The 18425-nt window shown below is 43.4% G+C and overlaps 5 protein-coding genes across 5 annotated transcripts; 3 read left to right on the top strand and 2 right to left on the bottom strand.

Annotated features, from left to right (window-relative positions):
- Positions 1–3102: 3102 nt before the first annotated feature.
- FPOAC1_003603 (uncharacterized protein) lies at positions 3103–4078 on the top strand (the record flags this gene model as incomplete). The annotated part of the gene is made up of 3 exons (XM_044848162.1): positions 3103–3444; positions 3502–3735; positions 3788–4078. The coding sequence occupies 3 exons, from the start codon at positions 3103–3105 to the stop codon at positions 4076–4078; spliced, it is 867 nt and encodes a 288-aa protein (XP_044714078.1).
- A 1524-nt stretch (positions 4079–5602) lies between these two features.
- On the top strand, positions 5603–7877 carry FPOAC1_003602 (uncharacterized protein; the record flags this gene model as incomplete). Its single annotated transcript, XM_044848161.1, has 5 exons — positions 5603–6067; positions 6121–6535; positions 6590–6700; positions 6762–7042; positions 7092–7877. 5 exons carry the CDS (start codon positions 5603–5605, stop codon positions 7875–7877), a joined length of 2058 nt encoding a protein of 685 aa, XP_044714077.1.
- Positions 7878–10231: 2354 nt separating this feature from the next.
- FPOAC1_003601 (uncharacterized protein) lies at positions 10232–10583 on the bottom strand (the record flags this gene model as incomplete). The annotated part of the gene is made up of 3 exons (XM_044848160.1): positions 10232–10300; positions 10354–10504; positions 10558–10583. The coding sequence occupies 3 exons, from the start codon at positions 10581–10583 to the stop codon at positions 10232–10234; spliced, it is 246 nt and encodes an 81-aa protein (XP_044714076.1).
- Positions 10584–10637: 54 nt separating this feature from the next.
- On the bottom strand, positions 10638–13669 carry FPOAC1_003600 (uncharacterized protein; the record flags this gene model as incomplete). Its single annotated transcript, XM_044848159.1, has 9 exons — positions 10638–10743; positions 10792–11581; positions 11629–11695; positions 11729–11945; positions 11995–12028; positions 12075–12403; positions 12451–13067; positions 13120–13480; positions 13527–13669. The coding sequence occupies 9 exons, from the start codon at positions 13667–13669 to the stop codon at positions 10638–10640; spliced, it is 2664 nt and encodes an 887-aa protein (XP_044714075.1).
- Positions 13670–14325: 656 nt separating this feature from the next.
- Positions 14326–18062, top strand: FPOAC1_003599 (uncharacterized protein; the record flags this gene model as incomplete). Its single annotated transcript, XM_044848158.1, has 9 exons — positions 14326–14601; positions 14655–14853; positions 14904–15020; positions 15075–15377; positions 15430–16056; positions 16109–16220; positions 16272–16550; positions 16605–17207; positions 17639–18062. 9 exons carry the CDS (start codon positions 14326–14328, stop codon positions 18060–18062), a joined length of 2940 nt encoding a protein of 979 aa, XP_044714074.1.
- Positions 18063–18425: the final 363 nt, after the last annotated feature.

Raw genomic sequence — 18425 nt, 5'->3', positions numbered from 1 at the left:
AGGTATAAGTCTTAAAGTATATATTTAAAATTAATTTATAAAAAATATAGTTTTTAAATTTAAATATTAATATAAATTTAATTTAAAGGTATATATTATAATTTATAAAATTAAAATTATAATAATTATTATAAAAGTTTTTATTTTTTTTAAAAATTAATTATTAAATATTTTTTTATTAATATTAATATTAATAAAATTATTATATAAAATAATAAACTTTAAAGTTTTTATTAATTTTAATTATATATTAAATTAAAAAATTATTTATAAAAATTTAATTTTTATAATTAATTTTATTTTTAAAAAATATTTAATAAAAATATTTAATAATTTTATTTATTTTTAATATAATATTTTTATTAATACTTAAAATTAAAATATTATTAATATAAATAATAATTAAATTATTATTTTTATTATTTTTAATTATAATATTTTTAATTATATAATTAATTATTAAATTAATAAATTAAAATTTAAATTTTTATTATATAAAGAAAAAAAAGCTTTAAAAGTTTTTTATAAAATTTAAAAAAAATATAATTTTAATATATTAAAAAGTAAAATATTTTAAATAAAATTACTTTTTAATCTTTAAAATAATCTTTAATAAAAAAAATAAATTATTAATAATTTATAAAATATTTAATAAAAATAATATTATTTTATAAAAAGTTTATTAAATTAAAATTTATTATATTAAAAATCTTATAAAATTAAAAAATTAAAGAAAATTTTAAAGAAAAAAAGAAAAAGCTTATAATTAATACTAACTATAGCTTTTAATATAATAAAATTCAATATAATAGTTTTTCAAGAAGCAGATGTATCCCTTGTGCAATTGTGTTTAAGTGACGTGTCGACTATGACTGTAATACGTAGCCGAACCAAACTTGCCTCCCTGACAAGATCAGTACCCGCGAAATATATCCACCACCGGCTCTTATTCTACAAATTCTTAGTTGTATTTCTCAGTCCGTTGTAGCCTCGAGCTCATGGGGTAAAGCTACAGTCTTTGCGCCTCCCTCTTGAAAGGAACTCTCCTAGAATGAGAAAATCCGAATAGCTGTGCTTCAGCTGAGTATCCTGTTGTTACGGCATTGGACTGCCCATCAAACTTAATAAGAGGAACAACCAGACTCAACAGCACACAGAGAGATTACTGATCATTTCGGCCTGGACATGGATTGATGTCAAAAGGATGTCAAGGACGATGTGGACTAGCTGATGCTGCGGCTGTGATAGTTCAGCACGCCATGTTCTGCAACTACGGGTTACCTGTGGCCAAGGTCTCGCAAGATGTATCACTGTGTGGAGATGTCTAGCGATCTTTTCGAACTAAAACATGTTAAAAACCTCCTCAAGTTATGCGATACGCTGACGAAACGGGTCTGGCTCTGTTATTGTTTCCTGCCGTCTTCGACATGGCACAAGGTTATCATATCCTGGATACTGAATGTTGTCTCACTTATGTCTCAACTGATAGTTGTGGGTCATAGGTAGCAAGTCAAGCTTTCAGCTACCATCATAGTCCGTCATTGGTTGACAAACTGGGTAACTGCCCGAATATGATGAAAGAAACGGCCACTAGTATGAACTAGAACTAGGCGAATAAGCATCAAATAGTGGCACTTTAACATGCGGACCGTGCCACGACGTCACAGTCTGAAACTATCTAGACTAGAACAATTCGGGAACACCAGCCAGCCCTATTTCACCATATCGAAAGGTTGGAATGTGACATGATCCTTACCTAGACGCGTCGATTCCATGTTACACAGCATTCGATCGCGATTTGAAAAGAAAAGAGGCTGGCTGACTACACCGCATGTCTCTGAAATACATCTGCATCACTGAAACATTAATGGACGCCGTTTTAACATATTCCCAATTGAGTAATTTTAGGACACTCTAAACTCTATATCGCGATAGGCTTCGTAAAGCTATCAGCACTAAATATGTCTCAGTAAACCCAATAAGTGTCAGCGCTTTGGAAAGGCTTTCCCGATCAATCACAAGCTTTCTTTTCCAATCACATACATGAAGAGGTCTACATGTGTCTAGAATTACCTTGACGTGTAATATAGAATGGGATCTCCATAATCGGGTAAGCTCAGAGGCAAATGGCTTGAGATGGCGAGCTGAGGCAAATCGATTCAGACTCCGACAGATATACGAGCACTCATGGTTAGAATCCCTCGGGTTCGCCTTTTAGTGGCACGCATCATGGAAATAACATTGTGACATGCGATATCATAGGGGAGTAGGCTGTTCAAGGACAGATAGCCTCAGATAGAATTGGGTTTGTCGTAACAATGCGAGGAGTGTATAGTCACAGAATGACATTCCATATGACCGTCCGGGTGTACATTTCCCAAATATTTGCTCACCCCTGTAATATTTGACTTACCGCCAAACCACTTCACTGATTTCGCTGCAGATGCCAATCCGATGCATTGCCTGCCATCGACGGCCTTCTTAGTATCTCTGTGAAAAGATCAAGTATCAGAAAGTAGTGACGTTGACAGATGAATTCCAAAGTTCCTCCACTTTATGGTCACCAAAGGCTGGTTGCTGGCCTGGACAGTCCCCCCCTATTCAACATTCCCACCCCATATGGGCTGATATTAAGAGATCATTGATCGCCATCACCTGATGATTTTCACTATAGCTTGGTATCACCCAAAGATGTATGTGGCTGGCTGATGCAATTGCCCTTGGAAACGTCAGGACCAACACTGTCTATTCTGTGATAGGAAACCACCGGTGTCATACTATGCAACGACAAGCAAGTGGCTGGCTAACATACCAATGTGTAGATATCCTTGGAAGAGTATGTATCAGCTGAACCTGATCTCTGTACACCATTTCATAATCTTGTTGGTCGCAGATCCGTTCCGGTCTCGGTTTGAAGCCCCCCACTGACTCTTTCACAAGCCCCTATCCGGAAGTCTGTCACATATCACAGTTGGGGAAGGTTTCCACAGATACGTTGAGAAGAAGCTAAGAACACACCGAGACCCTTTTACGAGCAATAGTATTGGGTCCTTCAGTAAATGTTGCTTTTCTTGTCAGCTGAATCAGGAGGCAAATAGAGAAATGCAGCTTCCAAGCCCAGAACATGACCTTGTCATGTCACTTCTTTTCATTTGTCTCGTCCTGGTGTGCATACTTTGCATTGGTTGTCTGATCCTAGTCGCCATTGTCATCAAGCTTGCTATCCATGTCCAGAGAGGCCCACCAATCGAGATTAAGGAAAAGAAACACAGTGTCAAGGAGGAGGTCAAGGACGAGTTCAAAAAAACTATAAAGAAGCTGGGGGATCCCGTCCAAGAACTCTTCCATTCAGCACAAGATCATCTCAAGCTTCCAAAGAACCCATTCACAAAACAACAAACCCATCGATCCATTCATCTATCCGAAATGACTTCCCACATTCAGGTATTCCCTCTTTACACAATATCCCATCCAAATGTATTCTGACTTTTTTACCCTCAGCACATGACCGCTGTGTCCCTGCCTGACGGCAACACCATCATGTTCCAAGTGAATGAGAAGTATCAGATAGACATTTACGAGAGCCAAACTAGGACCGAGTCTACACCTGGAGCGAAGAAATATGACACCAATACCTTGAAAATCAAGGCAAAGCCCGTCATTGTCAACCCAAAGCTTCCTGTCATTACCGCTGTCGCCTTCCAGCACCCGGACGCTTGGAACGGCAAACCTCAGGTAAGAGTTGATAAGTCTTATATAATACATTTTGACTAAAGATCGCTCCAAGGTTCGAGTTTACTACGTCGACAGGGACTTTATGAACATCCGGGAGGCTTACCGTGTCGGAGGTAACGGGGAAGAATGGGATGATGGATGGAGCTTCAACAAGAGGGACTTGGTCATTGCTCCAACCAGTGGTCTGACTGCCAACGTCTTCCAGCATCCCAACGACATGAGGAACTTCCAAGTCAAGCTCTACTATCAGCGTGACAACGAGGATAACCATCCGGATGTTGCTTTCAACGTTGTCGGTGCCCAGGATGCTTGGGACACACGACGCAACGTCACCACCAACTAAGGAGAACGCTATCTTCTACACTTCTTTCGGGCGAAGAGCCATCCATTATATTGGCACTCACATTTGGGGTTGAACTGCAATTTCAAAGGAATACAGTGGATGTGTAACGTTGGCATTACACTTATAGCTCAGAAAATTTAATCTAGTCACTCCTTTACTCTAACTTGTCTCAACATGTACACAGATGAGAACGTCGACGTAGAACGAATAGCGAATAGAAGTGAAGTAACGTAAACTTTAGAGTCCAAAAACTACACAGGTTTCCAATTCCCAAAGTAGAGAAGCCCTGTATATTTGGTCTGTCATATCTACAGGCTAAGGTCCTTGATCTCAATGAGGCTGTTGTCCCTCTACTCCGCAAGTGAATATTTATTCTTGCAAAATATGTCTTCTGACGCAGCATCAGTCAACTCTGGCTACCAAACGGGATTAGTCGGTGCCGCTGCGGCCATCCAAGCCTTAATAGCCCGAACGAAAGGCGATGTCACATTTGATATTGACATTAGTCTAACACAATACAATATTTGGTATTACAATCTTGGTCTGTATTCCCAAGACCAACAGAAGGCGCTCAGAAATCGGGACTTGGAGTTTAGTCCTCGTCATTGCGATGATATGTGTGTGCTTGTTGTCAAAACCCACCGATCAATCAGAAGTTACGTACAGAGATGTTAAAACATGAGAAGTACTTCTGGGACATGAGCGGCAAGGAGTATGGTCTTGGTGAGGACTTCAAAGTCTTGGCTCCGGCGTTCAAGTTTGAGAAATCGAGATTGGGTGGAAGATACCGAGTGGTCGAAGGGGAAAGTCGAAGGCTGAGTGGGCTGCTTTGACATTGGTGAGAGATGCATAAACCGTGCCGTCTCAACGGAAGCAAAATAGATTGCTGTTACGGTATCAATATATGGTATTAGTTATGTTTCATCATGTCAATATGACAAAGAAGTCCGTACCTAAAACTTCGTTGAGTAAACCCTTTCTAGGTATCAACGCGTTGATTGTGAAGAGGCTAGCCACCCTTTAGATTGGTTATTTAGCGGTGGAAACAGCATTTTAGATGTGTCTCGGCTATTTATTCCGGGCATTTTACGCCTGTTGGTCGTACCATGTTCCATTTGCCACCCCTGCAGCTATGAATCCTTGTTGATACTACAGATCTATGCTTATTACAGTACGGTTCGGACGCTGCCAAGACGGGCGACGCAACCTGATGCGGGACATGACTGGACATGAGAAATCACAGACGCGGCCTACTTAATGTTGCCATTGTTTATTGGGCGCCCATTGCATTAAGTTGTCAGCAACGTCAAAATGTGCATACCTAGCTGGGAAGTCAGGACTAAATCCTGGTACCAACCGGGGATTATTTCTACATAGTAGCTCTTGATTCTACCCTATGACGTCCAAATCCCTCTGTGACCTGATTTCTGAAAATCCTAGGAGTTCTCCCCTCATCAAATTCATGTCACTTAACATTTCAATCCTTCTCATTAGCTCAAAGACACAACCATTCAAGCAGACAATATGTCAGATTCTGCCAACCGGCTACTTGATGATCCCCCAGATGTGGAGCGGGCATCGACGCCTCGCGAGCCAGCCCCTCGGAGTCCTGGAACACTCGAGAAACCAAAAAGATCATCATTCTCCTTTATTGCATCGATCAGAAGCTCATTTACAGTCGCGGGAAAAGATATACGCTCCATACCACGATACAAATCGTCAAAATTACGTCGTTTGCTATGGGAGTTCCTGGCCAGTATTACGATTGTGTCTTTATTGATTGCATTATTTTTCTTGACTTTTCGGGTGAACTTGCAGAGTACGGATCCTTGTGGACCGGATGGAGATTTCCGCCTCAAGACGGACCAAGATGACTATTTCATTTACAACAGTAATTTGTGGGCATTATCAGGATTCTTTGAAGTCACTCTTGGTTGGGGCGAATTCGACTTTACCACCGCGAAACTTATCGATGTGGCATGGGACTTGGTAAGACCTGTGCTGAAATGGAGAAGCCATCGGTGCTGATACAGGCATATTAGGTCATTGGTAGAGGAGGCCAGGCCATCATGTCCCTGATCGCCTGGAGAGTATTCACAGAATATCTGGAAGTGTCTCTGGCAACAAAACCAGCGACATACACGACAGTATGGCTGCTGCGATTCCACCAAGATACTTCTGTGCTATCTTCGATTCGCCTTTTTTCCCAATTCTTTCGTCGGGGCCTTGCCTCAAAGCTCGCCATGTGGATCATGGCCCTGACACTTTCTTTCATCCTGGCATTTCCTACTATTGCTGGCTCGATGACCGGATACACCGCGTTCAACGACCTCTATATAACTTCAAGTGATGATAGGTTATTTCCCTTTAATAGTGTCAGGCCAATCGCGTACGTCGTCCATGATGGAGACAGGACAGCCAATTTCACAAAAGACTACATCGTTCCCTGGAGATCAGGTAGGATAGCAATACTTCCACATCGATGAATGAAGAAGCTGACACGAGGGATAGGCATAACATATGCACGCAGTGGCCGAAAAATGATGTTTTGGGACTTTTGTTTCGGTTACAATGAAACATGGTACGATGGAACTTGTGATTTGCAACGGAATGTGTCATATTGTGAGTAGTATATTCTATCAACCCCCCAGCATAACCACTGACGAAAATCCTTGTTTTGCAGATATTCAGCAGTACGGTTTTAATTCGCCAGGGAACGAGAGAACCCGTTCTGGAGATAATATGACCGAGTTTTGTGGCGAAACAATAGATGGACCGCCTCTCAATATCTCTGCATATTATCTTCCAGATGACTTCTATTGGAGGTCGAATTCAAGCAAGAACGCAACCATAAAGACGAATCCGTACCCGGACAGGACCAAGATGCTGTTTACTGTCGACAATGACATGTACAACTTGACCCAACTGTTCGACAATGGTGTCTGTCAACCAGCAAAAGACAAGGTGGGACCAAGGCTTAAAGAATCCAAGGACAAAGCTAACTGTACCAAAGGATGCTGTCCAACGGTATCAATGGGGCTTCTCATTCCTACAATTGTATATCGTCACTATACTACTACTATTATGGTCCCTAGCTTTAGTGGCCCTGTGGAAGACATCGCATGATATGCTGAAACTTAATCACCGTGAGACTACGTCCCAAGACTGGAAAGGTCTCCTCGACCTCACAGACAAAATCAGAATGCAAGTGGATCAAGCCGGAATAGACATCGACAGTCTATCAGACAAGCAACTAGAATACGAGATACAAGAGGTCTTACAAGGCGGCTCGATTTCATCCCCACAATTGCCGAAAGGCTATTTCAACGTATGCCGCTGGCTATGGAGGAAGAAGTGGTGGTTTATTCTCGTCATTCTGACTCTGGTACTGTTTGTTTCGGAGCACCAACGACCCCGTGTTCCTTCTGCGCCAGCGACATTAGGACCAGAGCTACAGCGCAACATATTACAGTTTGCACTACCATATACAGCAATATGCCTATCAGCTGCCTTTGCTTTTGGATCAAGCCTGTTACAGAAGGTTGTCGTGTTCGTACTTGCAAGCGGTTTATGTATTCCTCTCTTCTTTTACGAGACGAGCTTCCGAGATTTTATTTTACCTGGGACATTTTTTGGCTTCTTTTTGGCGTTTGGGATTGGATCCACCAAGGGAAGTCGGTTTGTCTTGTTTTCAGTACCGTTTCTGTGCAACTACATTGTTATCTTTGCCTTGCACTTTCACTCAATCGCTGTACAGCCTACTTACAATTATACGATAGAGTTGTACGATGATATTTAGATTTGACATCTTTTTTATTTAAAATCCGTCCATAGAAAATCATCATTAAAGCAAACTGTGTTATAATATCTATCAGTATCCTCGAAAATGAGACAAATTGGTTGTTTAGGTTATACAAGACGAATAGGGTAGGTCAGTTGAAGCAACTTGCTTCGATCATTTATAGCGGCCTACAGACAATCCAAGATATTTCAAGTGATGCTTTCAATATCCTACGGCGTAGGGGCTGCTATTTCTGGCTCCTTCTCGAAACACGCATTTCATGCCTACTGTATGTATCAGCTGCATTCATCAGCATCGTGACGATAAATAAAATCAGATCGCGGCTTCGATCTCATGCGATCTTTCGACAACGGATAGAAACCCATCTTACCGCTCCTACGCAAATCCTTGTTAGCGGTATTCCAACTCAAAAGCTTAACCTAGAATCTCGATGGACAAGTCGAAGGAATTATACCCTGGACTCTCAACAAGTCTATTAAGCTTTCAATTGGCTACTGAGGAGTCAAATGCGTCATTAACTCGCTTTTGACTCGTCTAACTGGTCGACCTCTGCTTATTCATGGGTTCTTATCAACCATTGTGGCAGTGCAACGTACATATGAGAAAAGGCTGGCTAGCGTGACAAGGAATCTCAAAACTGACAAGCATTATCGAACCGTATTAAGAAATCACGGCAAAATGTCTCGTCTTTTTTTCTCGCTGTGGTTTTGTTCTCTCTCCCCTCTTTTGTAGCATCGTGATTTTCAATTGACTGAGAGTCCGGAATGTTGCCGTTACTACCAGTGTATATCCTCGGGGTTGCATTTGCAACATATGGAAAATGCGAGTCTACTTTTATCACACCAAAAGAGTTGAATGAGGACGGCTATGAGGATAACCCCGTTTATTCGCTCGACGAGAATTTCAAGATTGAGTGGGAGACAGATCACAGAGGACCTTGCAATTTATTTGTCTGGCAGGACTGGCCTAGAGGGCCCTTGACGCGTTACGAAAAGATTCTAAGTATTGCCCTCCTGTCATTGTGAGGAGTCTTCCCACCAACTAATTGTTCTTCAAAGCGAATACAACGGATACCAGCTATACATGGAATGCGAGCTCGTCTATAGTCACGTCTCAGCCGTGGCTAAATGAGGATTCTCAAATTCCCGTGTTTCATTTTTCTTTATACTCCTCAGACTTGAACTTGCCTCTGGTTAGCTCAGGTACTTTCAATGTATCTGAGGCCAATTCAAGCGAACTCGAACCTTCATACACAGCATCTACGTCAAGTGTTTCGGCAACTTCGACAGAAACAGATTCATCAGCGAATTCGCATCCTGCAGAGTCATCTGAAATACCAACAACAGAGCCACACAATTCTGGACTATCGACAGCAGCGCTGGTGGGGATCTCAGTGGGTGTCACAGCTGTTGGGTTATCAGTCTCTGGAATTATTGGATTTCTATTATGGAAACGATTTCGTCGTGATCGTGGAGGCAGTCAAAGTTTGGTATCTGATCATGAAACAAATGGCTTTTCCAAAGCTGAACTGGGTGGGACTCAGATATTACAGATTGGAAGGTCAGAACTGAATTCTGATAGAGAGCCTCAAGAGCTTTGGGATACACAGAAGATGGCGGAGTTGGGGGATGAAAATAAGGTACGGGTTGTTGTCGGATTACACGAGGCACCTTGATAGCTCAATGGAAAAATGCAATTCTCTCTGTCTTTGGTCCAATACCCAATCTATCTTTCAGCTCTACATGATTAATTATCCAATTGCGACACAAAACGAGTATCTCCGAGGGTTTTCATCCATCCGAGCTCTTTCACTGCAATTTTAACTCCAACCAAAGCAGCATTATATATATCGTACATATTTAATTGTCCAATAAGGTCAATTCATTAATCGACTGCGCCCCAGCGCACTTCACTGCAAATTTAACCCTCTCCGCTGGCAGGTCTCTCAAAGCTGCAAACAGGACAGGTGCTTAGATAGATAAGTCCCCGCTGCCTTTGAACAATCCTGACACCTTATTTTCTCAACTCCAATCCTGACTGCGATATTACACCCAATTCTCTTGACGTAGATTTATACATCTGTAACCTACATATCTACGTACCCTGCGGACTTGTTATTGTCTATCCCAATGAGGAAATGAAAGCTAGAGACCTGGTCTACGGCAAAATATCGTTTCCATTTTGGAATGTTTCAGCAATATGATCATTTGGTGATAGGCGACATTTCTGTTATTTGAAGTATATGTTCCGATCACCTCTACAAAGGTGTCGCTGTCCAAGTCCGCCCCATGCTCCGTGCCTCGTGTGAGTAAAATGATGACCTCTGATGACAAGTTGCTCCATGTCTTCAATCAATCAATCTCCTCCTCGAACCCAAGTGCTGGTATTTGCTTCTTGTACTCTTGTTGCTGTTTGATATCCTAGCCATTGTCAGTAACCATAAGAAACCGATGACAAATTGTGGAGAACTTACCTCTTCAACAGTATCCTTGGTTATATATCTAGTAACACGAACTTCCTTCTTCTGTCCAAGACGAATCGCACGAGAGATAGCCTGGCTCTCTACACTCGGATTCCATTGTAATTCTGCGATAAAGATGCGGTTGGCTGACGTCAAGTTTAGACTGGAAGAAGGTCAACTGCTGCCCCAGAATGATGTCAGATCAGGCTGACTTACCCAAAGGCTCCTGTGCCGGTAGTCATAATCAACACTGGCGTCTCGCTCCCATTTTCAAATTTGTCCAAGGTAACCTGTCGCTAAGGCAAAGGGCTGTTTCCGTCAAGCTGAAGGTAAGGAATACCGGCCTTTTCCAGATGTCTTGCGATAAGATGAAGTGTTCTGGTCCAGCACGAAAAGATGATGCTGATAGTGTTAGCGATGCCATAGAAAAAGAAAGACTCATATACATACCTCTTCGTCGTCCACAAATCCTTCCGAACATCTTCAACGAGCGCTCGAATCTTGGTCGAATGCCCGTCAGTGTTGAAATAATGCTCATGGTCGTCGTTCGTAGTTGCATTTCTCTTTCGTTTGCGTTGACGTGTGCCGTCGCCTGATCCTTCCTCACTACCTGCGGGCGACGGTGCTTGATACCATCTGACACAGACGGGACAGCGCCTTTGTGAAGTTTCCAGCTCAGAGAATTTTGAGTCTTCGATGCACTTTGGGCACAGAACGTGAGAACATCCATCCTCGAACATTTTCTTCGACCAATCATGCCCAAGGACTGGCATTGGTTGCTCGCAGCCAACACATGACATCTCCCCATATTGACCGGCAGCTCCAACAATCGCTTCTCTTTCCTCCAGTAAATTCCTGCGATGCCATGAGAAGAGCTTTTGATAAGTTCCGTGATTGCAGACGATACGTAACTGAAGCCACATCTGAAACATGCCAAACTGAGAACTCTTCTCAACCTCTCCCATTCGATGCTGCATGTTTCGGTGAATAATATTTCTTGTTCGTTCATATTGATCCCTCTCCGATTGAGTGAACTCAAGATGGCGCACGAATTGGCGTGTTTTTGGTAATTCCAAAACCTCTCGAGTGCGGCGTAGGCACAAGGCCTCGAGCAGCATGACCAGACGATCCCGGACTAGAGTAGGTTCATCGTAAGAATTATCAAATGGTGTCTCTATCCACTTTCGAAATTCAGATGCCTTGTCAAATGGCTCAGCACGGATGAAACGAAAGAGAGAGCCTATGTCGGCTAGTTTGTTTTGAATCGGTGTCCCCGATAAACACCACCGGGAGTTGGCGTGGAGATAGTCGCAGGCTTGGAAGAATTTCGTAGATGGGCGTCGGATGATGTGAGCTGCCAAGAAAAGTTAGTTCAGACTTTGATGACTGGTCGAGGATGAGACTTGCCTTCGTCAAGAACAACCCGATACCACCCGAGCTTGTATAGCGGTGAGGTCTTGCCCTTCCCCATCAAGTATTCGGTAGTAAGAGTGTGGTAAGTTGTAACCACGATATCCGAGTCCTCTACCGTGTCGAGTTGGGACAGATCCTTCGGTCGTCTGTCGCCATGATACTTGATGATTTTGAGACCACTCTGCAGATGTCTATGTGTGGTTAGCGTGGCCTTCAAATATTAGACGCTATGCAACATACTTTTTCACCTCGTTCATCCACTCATCAACCAATACTATATCTTATTAGTAATATCTTCATATGGTAATATCGAAACTTACGCGCAGCTGAGACGACGACGAGAGTCGACCGGGAAAATCTAGTCCCTTTTCTACCCTTGTGTTCAGCGTTCTTCATGTTCGCCCACTCCTGACCATTATCCAAGGTTTTCATCACCAAGGCGAGGATAGAAAGTGACTTTCCCATTCCCATATCATCAGCCAAAATTCCACCGCCTTTTTCTTCGGGTCTGGTGTCTCTCCGTCTTTTGGTGATTCTATGACGGTATTGAACTCTTCCGTCCTGCACAATTTCTTTCCAAAGCCGGTATTGGTCATTTATGTGACCGGATTCTCTTTCTAGCATGAAACCCAGGGCTTCTTTCTGATGTCTGTTTTGGTGTTAGTGGTTATTTCTGTGGAGGGCCGAAACACTTACCTGAGAAGCTGACGAGTGACTCTGTCGCCTCCTTCGACTAGCTCTAGCTCTCGTGTATTGTCCACTGCATTGTATACTTCTTCCACCATCTGTCGAAGTTGTTCCTCCCGTGTCTTCTTCTTGGTGGGCCCGTTAGAAGCAACGACCTCATTTGGAACCATCCCATCTTGTCCGTCGGCGACAGTGATGCTGAGAAAATGCGGATTATCGTATTCCGTGCCACCTCTACCGTGGATCGATCGTTGCAACCATAGCTTCCCATTTGAGAGAACCTGCCCGACAGAATTCCCCTCAGATCGCGGCCCATAAATATTGATATCGACTTTGACACGTGCGTCGGTGGATTTATTCGCGCGATGAATAATTTCTCGTAAGTCGGCCTTCAATGCTAAAGGCTCAACGTCAACGCGTGGACGAGTGATAAGTGGCATGAGAGCTTGTCCAGCGGCAGAAGATAGATGGCCAAAATGCTTCTTCTCATCGTCTGGAAAGCAAAGCATGACTTGCTTTTGATATTCGGTGGGCGTGAAGTATTGGTATGCTGATTCGCCTGTCTTCAGTCGGTCATCAAGAGATGACATATCATCCGGGACTAATTTGACTTCAACGTTGTGAAGCTGGGGCCATTAGCATGATGACGAACAAAACGTGGATCAGAATAATACCTACCATACCATAGTGTACTATAGTGTCATCTTGGTCCGTTACAAACAGACTTTCTTCTTCGTCCAGCCCTTCCTCTTCTACATCCTCTACGTCCGGTACAGTCGCTGGTGTCGAATTCGATTGACTTGAGGACATAATGTCAGGTGTAACAGAAGACTCCTGTGAGCTGTCCATAGGCAAGCTTAGATATTGGGAGTTCTCTATCGCATGAGGCACTTCAAAAGAATTGATCTGCTCTGTAGTTATTGGGAGCATAAAGTTGGGATTGGCAGTGTCAAGGTTGATTCCCATGTCAAGACCCATGAGTTGTGGATCCAAAATCATGTTGCTCGGAAAGAAGTTTTGCTGTTGCACCGGGACATTGCTTTTTAATTTAGCTACAGCCTCGAAAAGATTATCAGTGCCCTTACGCAAGCGTATTCATGGACCCGGGTCCGAGATATTCGCTCTCTCGAGGAAGTTCTCCAGTGTAGTCGTTCCAGCCATCGAGTGGAAAGTCCATACCAAATGGTCCATTCGTGTTGAAATAGAGATCGGTGGGGACATTTGTCATTGATGCTGATTGCTGCTCCGCTAAAGGTGTATAGCTTACATGAGTCGCGTGGTCATTGTGTCGTTCTTGCTCGTCGACAGGATTGAGTATATGCTTCCAAGACTGTGTCATAGTCGCAGATGACTCTTGTCAAAGTGATTGTGATTTTTGCTTGTGGGAAATTGAGATACTTGTCTCTTGTCAAGAAAGAGATGGATTGCTGACCCTGGAGGGACCACGGAAATCAGGCTGAGGCAGTGTTTTTTCGTGCATAAGACCCCTGGAATCGGTCAGTCAGAACCGAATCATATACCCTGTTTTGGCCCAGCTGAAACCCTGCTAAGCCCGCAATGTTTATCATTTCAGGGCATGATGGTTCGCATCTTATTCGTGTTGGCTAGCGATTGGCCTATGGGTTGAAAAAGGCAGCATAGGCAGATTGGGGCTCTTGTAAGGCTTTCACTGCGATTGTAGTCACGGGCTGCCTCTCCTCTGACTATGCCCCCGGAAGTAAGCTGCTGATTGTTTTCAATTGTGACATCTTTTCTTTATGCCATTTTCGTTGTCCAACATTTGTTTGTGTCTGAGGCAAATTAATCTTCACCTGCCACTAGCCTGTCAATTTTCGCTAATCTTATCTCAACCGCATACCACGTCGCTCCTTCCTTTCGCTCAACATGGAACGGCTTAACTCACTTGCCGACGAGTTCAGATCCTCACTCAAGGAACATCATGAAGAACAATTCGAAAACACCACAAAGCAGGACATGCGAAGAGAAATCCACGACGTTCAAGCCCTACGAGATGCGACAAATAACATGATCAACATGAATCGATTGCGAATGTTCCTCAACGGGATGGAAGAATTCGAACAAGTCCTATTATTTCTGGAATTTCCAGGCGCCGGGAGCGTCATGTCAAACATATGGGGTGCAGTCAAGTTCTTGCTCAAGGTATTATTTCGAATGCAAACAATCCTGAGCGTCCAGCTAAACTCCAAGTCCAGACGACGAACATTGCAGACAGGGCATTTGATGGAGTGCTCGAGGTATACGGGCTTCTGGGAGCCCAATTGATGCCTTTAACACGTCACAGAGAGTTCTTTAGAAGATACCCAGGTTACATCGAATGCTTGGTGAATATTTATAATGATATTCAAAGCTTCCATTCCCTAGCTTACAAGCTATTCTCCCTCACCGCGAAGTGTAAAATAAACCCAGACCTCACTTTGCATCTAAGCTGATTGACTATATAGTATGGCAACGCCTCCAGAAGCCCATCTGGGATAACTCATCACGAGTTTTCAAGAGAATCTCCGAGTCACTCAACAAAACTGCCAAAATCATCAAGTCACAAAGCGATCGTGCACAGAGTCTGTAACCAGAAACTTGACCGAACCCATGATCAAACTCACTAACCCAGACAGATATGCATGCAGATTATGCCGAGATTTGTTCTGCATTGGAACAATATTCCTATTCCTGGAAACAAGACTGGAGGACCTTCGAAGCCGAAGAAAGTAAGCAAAAACACGAGCAGAGACACGAGGTCATTACATGGATCTCGGCATCGGGGAAGATGCCAAGGCTACAACAAACGTTTAGAGAAATGGTAATCTGTCCCAAGAGTGGGCGTTGGATGTTTCGAAAGTATAGCGCTGTGTCGGATTGGATGGGAGAAGATGACCCTTCAGATTCGGCACTCTGGTTGCATGAGAAAGTTGGATACGGTTAGTTCCGTCAGTGTTGCGTGTGGTATCATTGATGCTGACATTCCGCCAGGGAAATCGGTCTTGGCATCGCTTGTGGTACAGGAACTACAAGACCCGGAAACACACTTTTTAATTCCACATGGCAGTAAAACCTGCTATTTTTATTGCCAAGAAGACGACAACGAACACAGGACGTATCTCGACATCCTCAAAGGCATACTCTTACAGATGGTCGAGGCAGATGACTACGTCCTCCCACTCTGCAATCAGGAGAAAAATACCAGTGGAGGAGCAAATCTTCTTGACCCAGAGGTTGCCAAAAAGCTCATCAAGACATTCATTGAGTACAGTCCGAGACAGTATATCATTATCGACGGACTAGATGAGTGCGACGGCGCTGAGATCCATCAAACAGCCCGGTTCTTCAAGGACCTCGTTTCTGTTTACAACACTCAAGTGCGGCTAGGCCATTTGCGGGTCATGTTCATCGGAAGGGAGACGTCAGATACGAGGAAGTTTATATCCGGGGATGATTGTCTTGATGTCCCACTAAAGCCGGAAGACAACCATGACGATATCAGAGCTTTCGTCCAGAAAAGGATACCCGAGTTTTCCAATTCCGAGTATAGTCAGGGATTCAGCTTGTCTGAAGCTGACAAGGATGACCTCGAGAGGATTGTTTGCTCTCAAAGTCAAGGTACCAATGGATGTCAAGTTGGTCCATGATATACATCACTGACATACGATAGACTCATTCCTATACGCCCACCTCGCCATTGAGTTTCTCCTGCAACAAGACACCAAGGGAGACTTGTTAACCCTACTGAGACAAGGAATCCTTCCCACCGAACTCGGTGCTATGTTAGTCGTATGCTTCCTAATGCTTACTTTTTTACTGACTTGAAATTTCAGGTATGAGAAGTTGCTTGAAGCTGTCAAGACAAGACTATTGTCCAGACATGGGGGAGAGTCACAATGGCAGAGATCAAAGTCCATGTTTGGATGGCTCGTCTGTGCGAAGAGACCGCTTAGATGGCACGAAATGCAAGCCATCTTGTCTTTTGATGAACGAGAGCTCAAGATCGATTTCGAGAACAAGATGATGAGACAAGATGTTGAAAAATATCTTGGATCAATAATTCATGTACTGGACGGCGATAACATCCGTCTCATTCATTCAAGTGCAAGACAGTAAGCCGGCCTATCCATAACCGTGTAAATGAACGAACAACTAATTCGACACAGCCATATCATTCAGAATAAGTACATTCAAGAGAAATTAGTTCAATGCCAGCTTGCGACTACTTGTTTGAGATATCTCACACTATCTTGTTTCGGAAACACCTATATGTCATCGGAACGTAGTGAGCATGCCAAAGGCGGCTGGTTCGCCTTTCAGGATTACGCTTGTTCTCAATGGCTGTACCATATCGACACAGTCATCAAAGATTGCAGTGACCTCTTCCAACGTCCCTGTCAGGTCACAACAGACTTTGTCTTGTCTTTACAACAATTCGTCAACGCCCATCGATCAGAGCTCACCACATCCGAGCATATTGACTTGGAACAAGACGTTATTTCCAAGTTCCAGAACTTCCACTTTTACGGAGACCTCCGACTGCTTTGGAACCACATTTACACCCATCAACGCGGCGACTACGCAACAAGGAACACGATTGGTATCGCTCGGATTGAAACTGGTCTCAAGGATAACAGAACTGAACTGGAGCGATTCTTGCCTGATCAGCGAGTGGGCGATGAAGATACCGTGAAGCAATACTATGGCGCCAACCTTTTCAAATGTCGCCGGACACTATGTCGTTTCTTCTACATCGGCTACGACAAGAAGTCTGCTAGAGAGACACATGAAAAACGCCACGAGAGACCCTTTCAATGCCCGATATCTTGCAGTTCAGCGCCTCTAGGCTTTGTGAGCAACAAAGATCGCGACAGACACATCAATATCTACCATCCAAACCTCAGCGAAGGTGGTTCTCATTTTGAAGTTTTGAGTCGAAGACAGGTTCCAGGGAAGTTCACTTGCAATATTTGCACCAAGAGTTTTACCAGAAATATCAATCTCAAGAGTCATGAGAGGAGTCATTTTGGGGACAGGCCTTTTGCTTGTTCGACTTGTGGGAAGGCGTTTGCTAGGGTGAATGATTGTCGGAGACATGAGAAGATTCACGCAAGGAAAGGTTACTAAGTCTCCAATTGTATTGATACCATTTAATCTCATATATATCACAACATTTACCTGATATTGTCCACTTATTTAGAACTACATTCTCAATTTCATCTCAATTTCCTACTTACAATGGGTTACTTATACTTTGGTTCCAACTCGATACTCTGGTGCTTTGCCTCAGCCCAAATTGCATCATCCGCGAACACAGCAAGTCCAACTCGTCGATATACTCCGCTCCTTACTGCTATCACGATCAACGCTATCGCATTCTCGAAACCATCGGATTCTTTCGCTTTACCCAGCAGAAGATAATGGCATCTTTTGCCTTTATTCTCCACTTTCTGCGCTGTCTCGTCGAGGTCAAAATACTCATCGATTTCCTCCCGTGTATCCTCATCAATGTGGTCTTCCGACGCGATACGACAAGACATCGTGACTTTTGCGGCCGTCACAATTTTCATATTGGCATCTTCCTTCTCTATCGGTTCTTCGAAGTGAATCCTGCCGTTGACTGAAACCCAGGACCAACTCGGAGCACGGCTGAGGTATCTCTCTTTCTCTGTATTGGGTTCCGGTTTGTACCAAGCCAATAGCTGAACAAACCAATCCTTCCAGTGGCCATAGATAGCGGTATCTTTCCAGACATTCTGCAATTCAGATATGATACCTGTAATGGCAGGAAGCCGGTCCTCAGGATCCGTGAGGTTTCTTTCTGTATATTGTCGAAGGATTGTCTTCCACAGATACAGCTTTTCAGAATCGTGCGCACCGAAAGATGGGCCGGATATATCGTCGAAGGCAACCCAGGGTAGAGATTCGATGCCTTGTTGGTACTCCAAACCATCGTCATCGCCAGTCACGCTCTGTAGATGTGTCTG

The sequence above is a fragment of the Fusarium poae genome, chromosome 1 (genome assembly GCF_019609905.1).
Source record: "Fusarium poae strain DAOMC 252244 chromosome 1, whole genome shotgun sequence".
NCBI classification, from domain to species: Eukaryota; Fungi; Ascomycota; class Sordariomycetes; order Hypocreales; family Nectriaceae; genus Fusarium; species Fusarium poae.
Note: the sequence above shows the minus strand (reverse complement) of the source record. Positions and strands in the feature narration are given on the sequence as shown.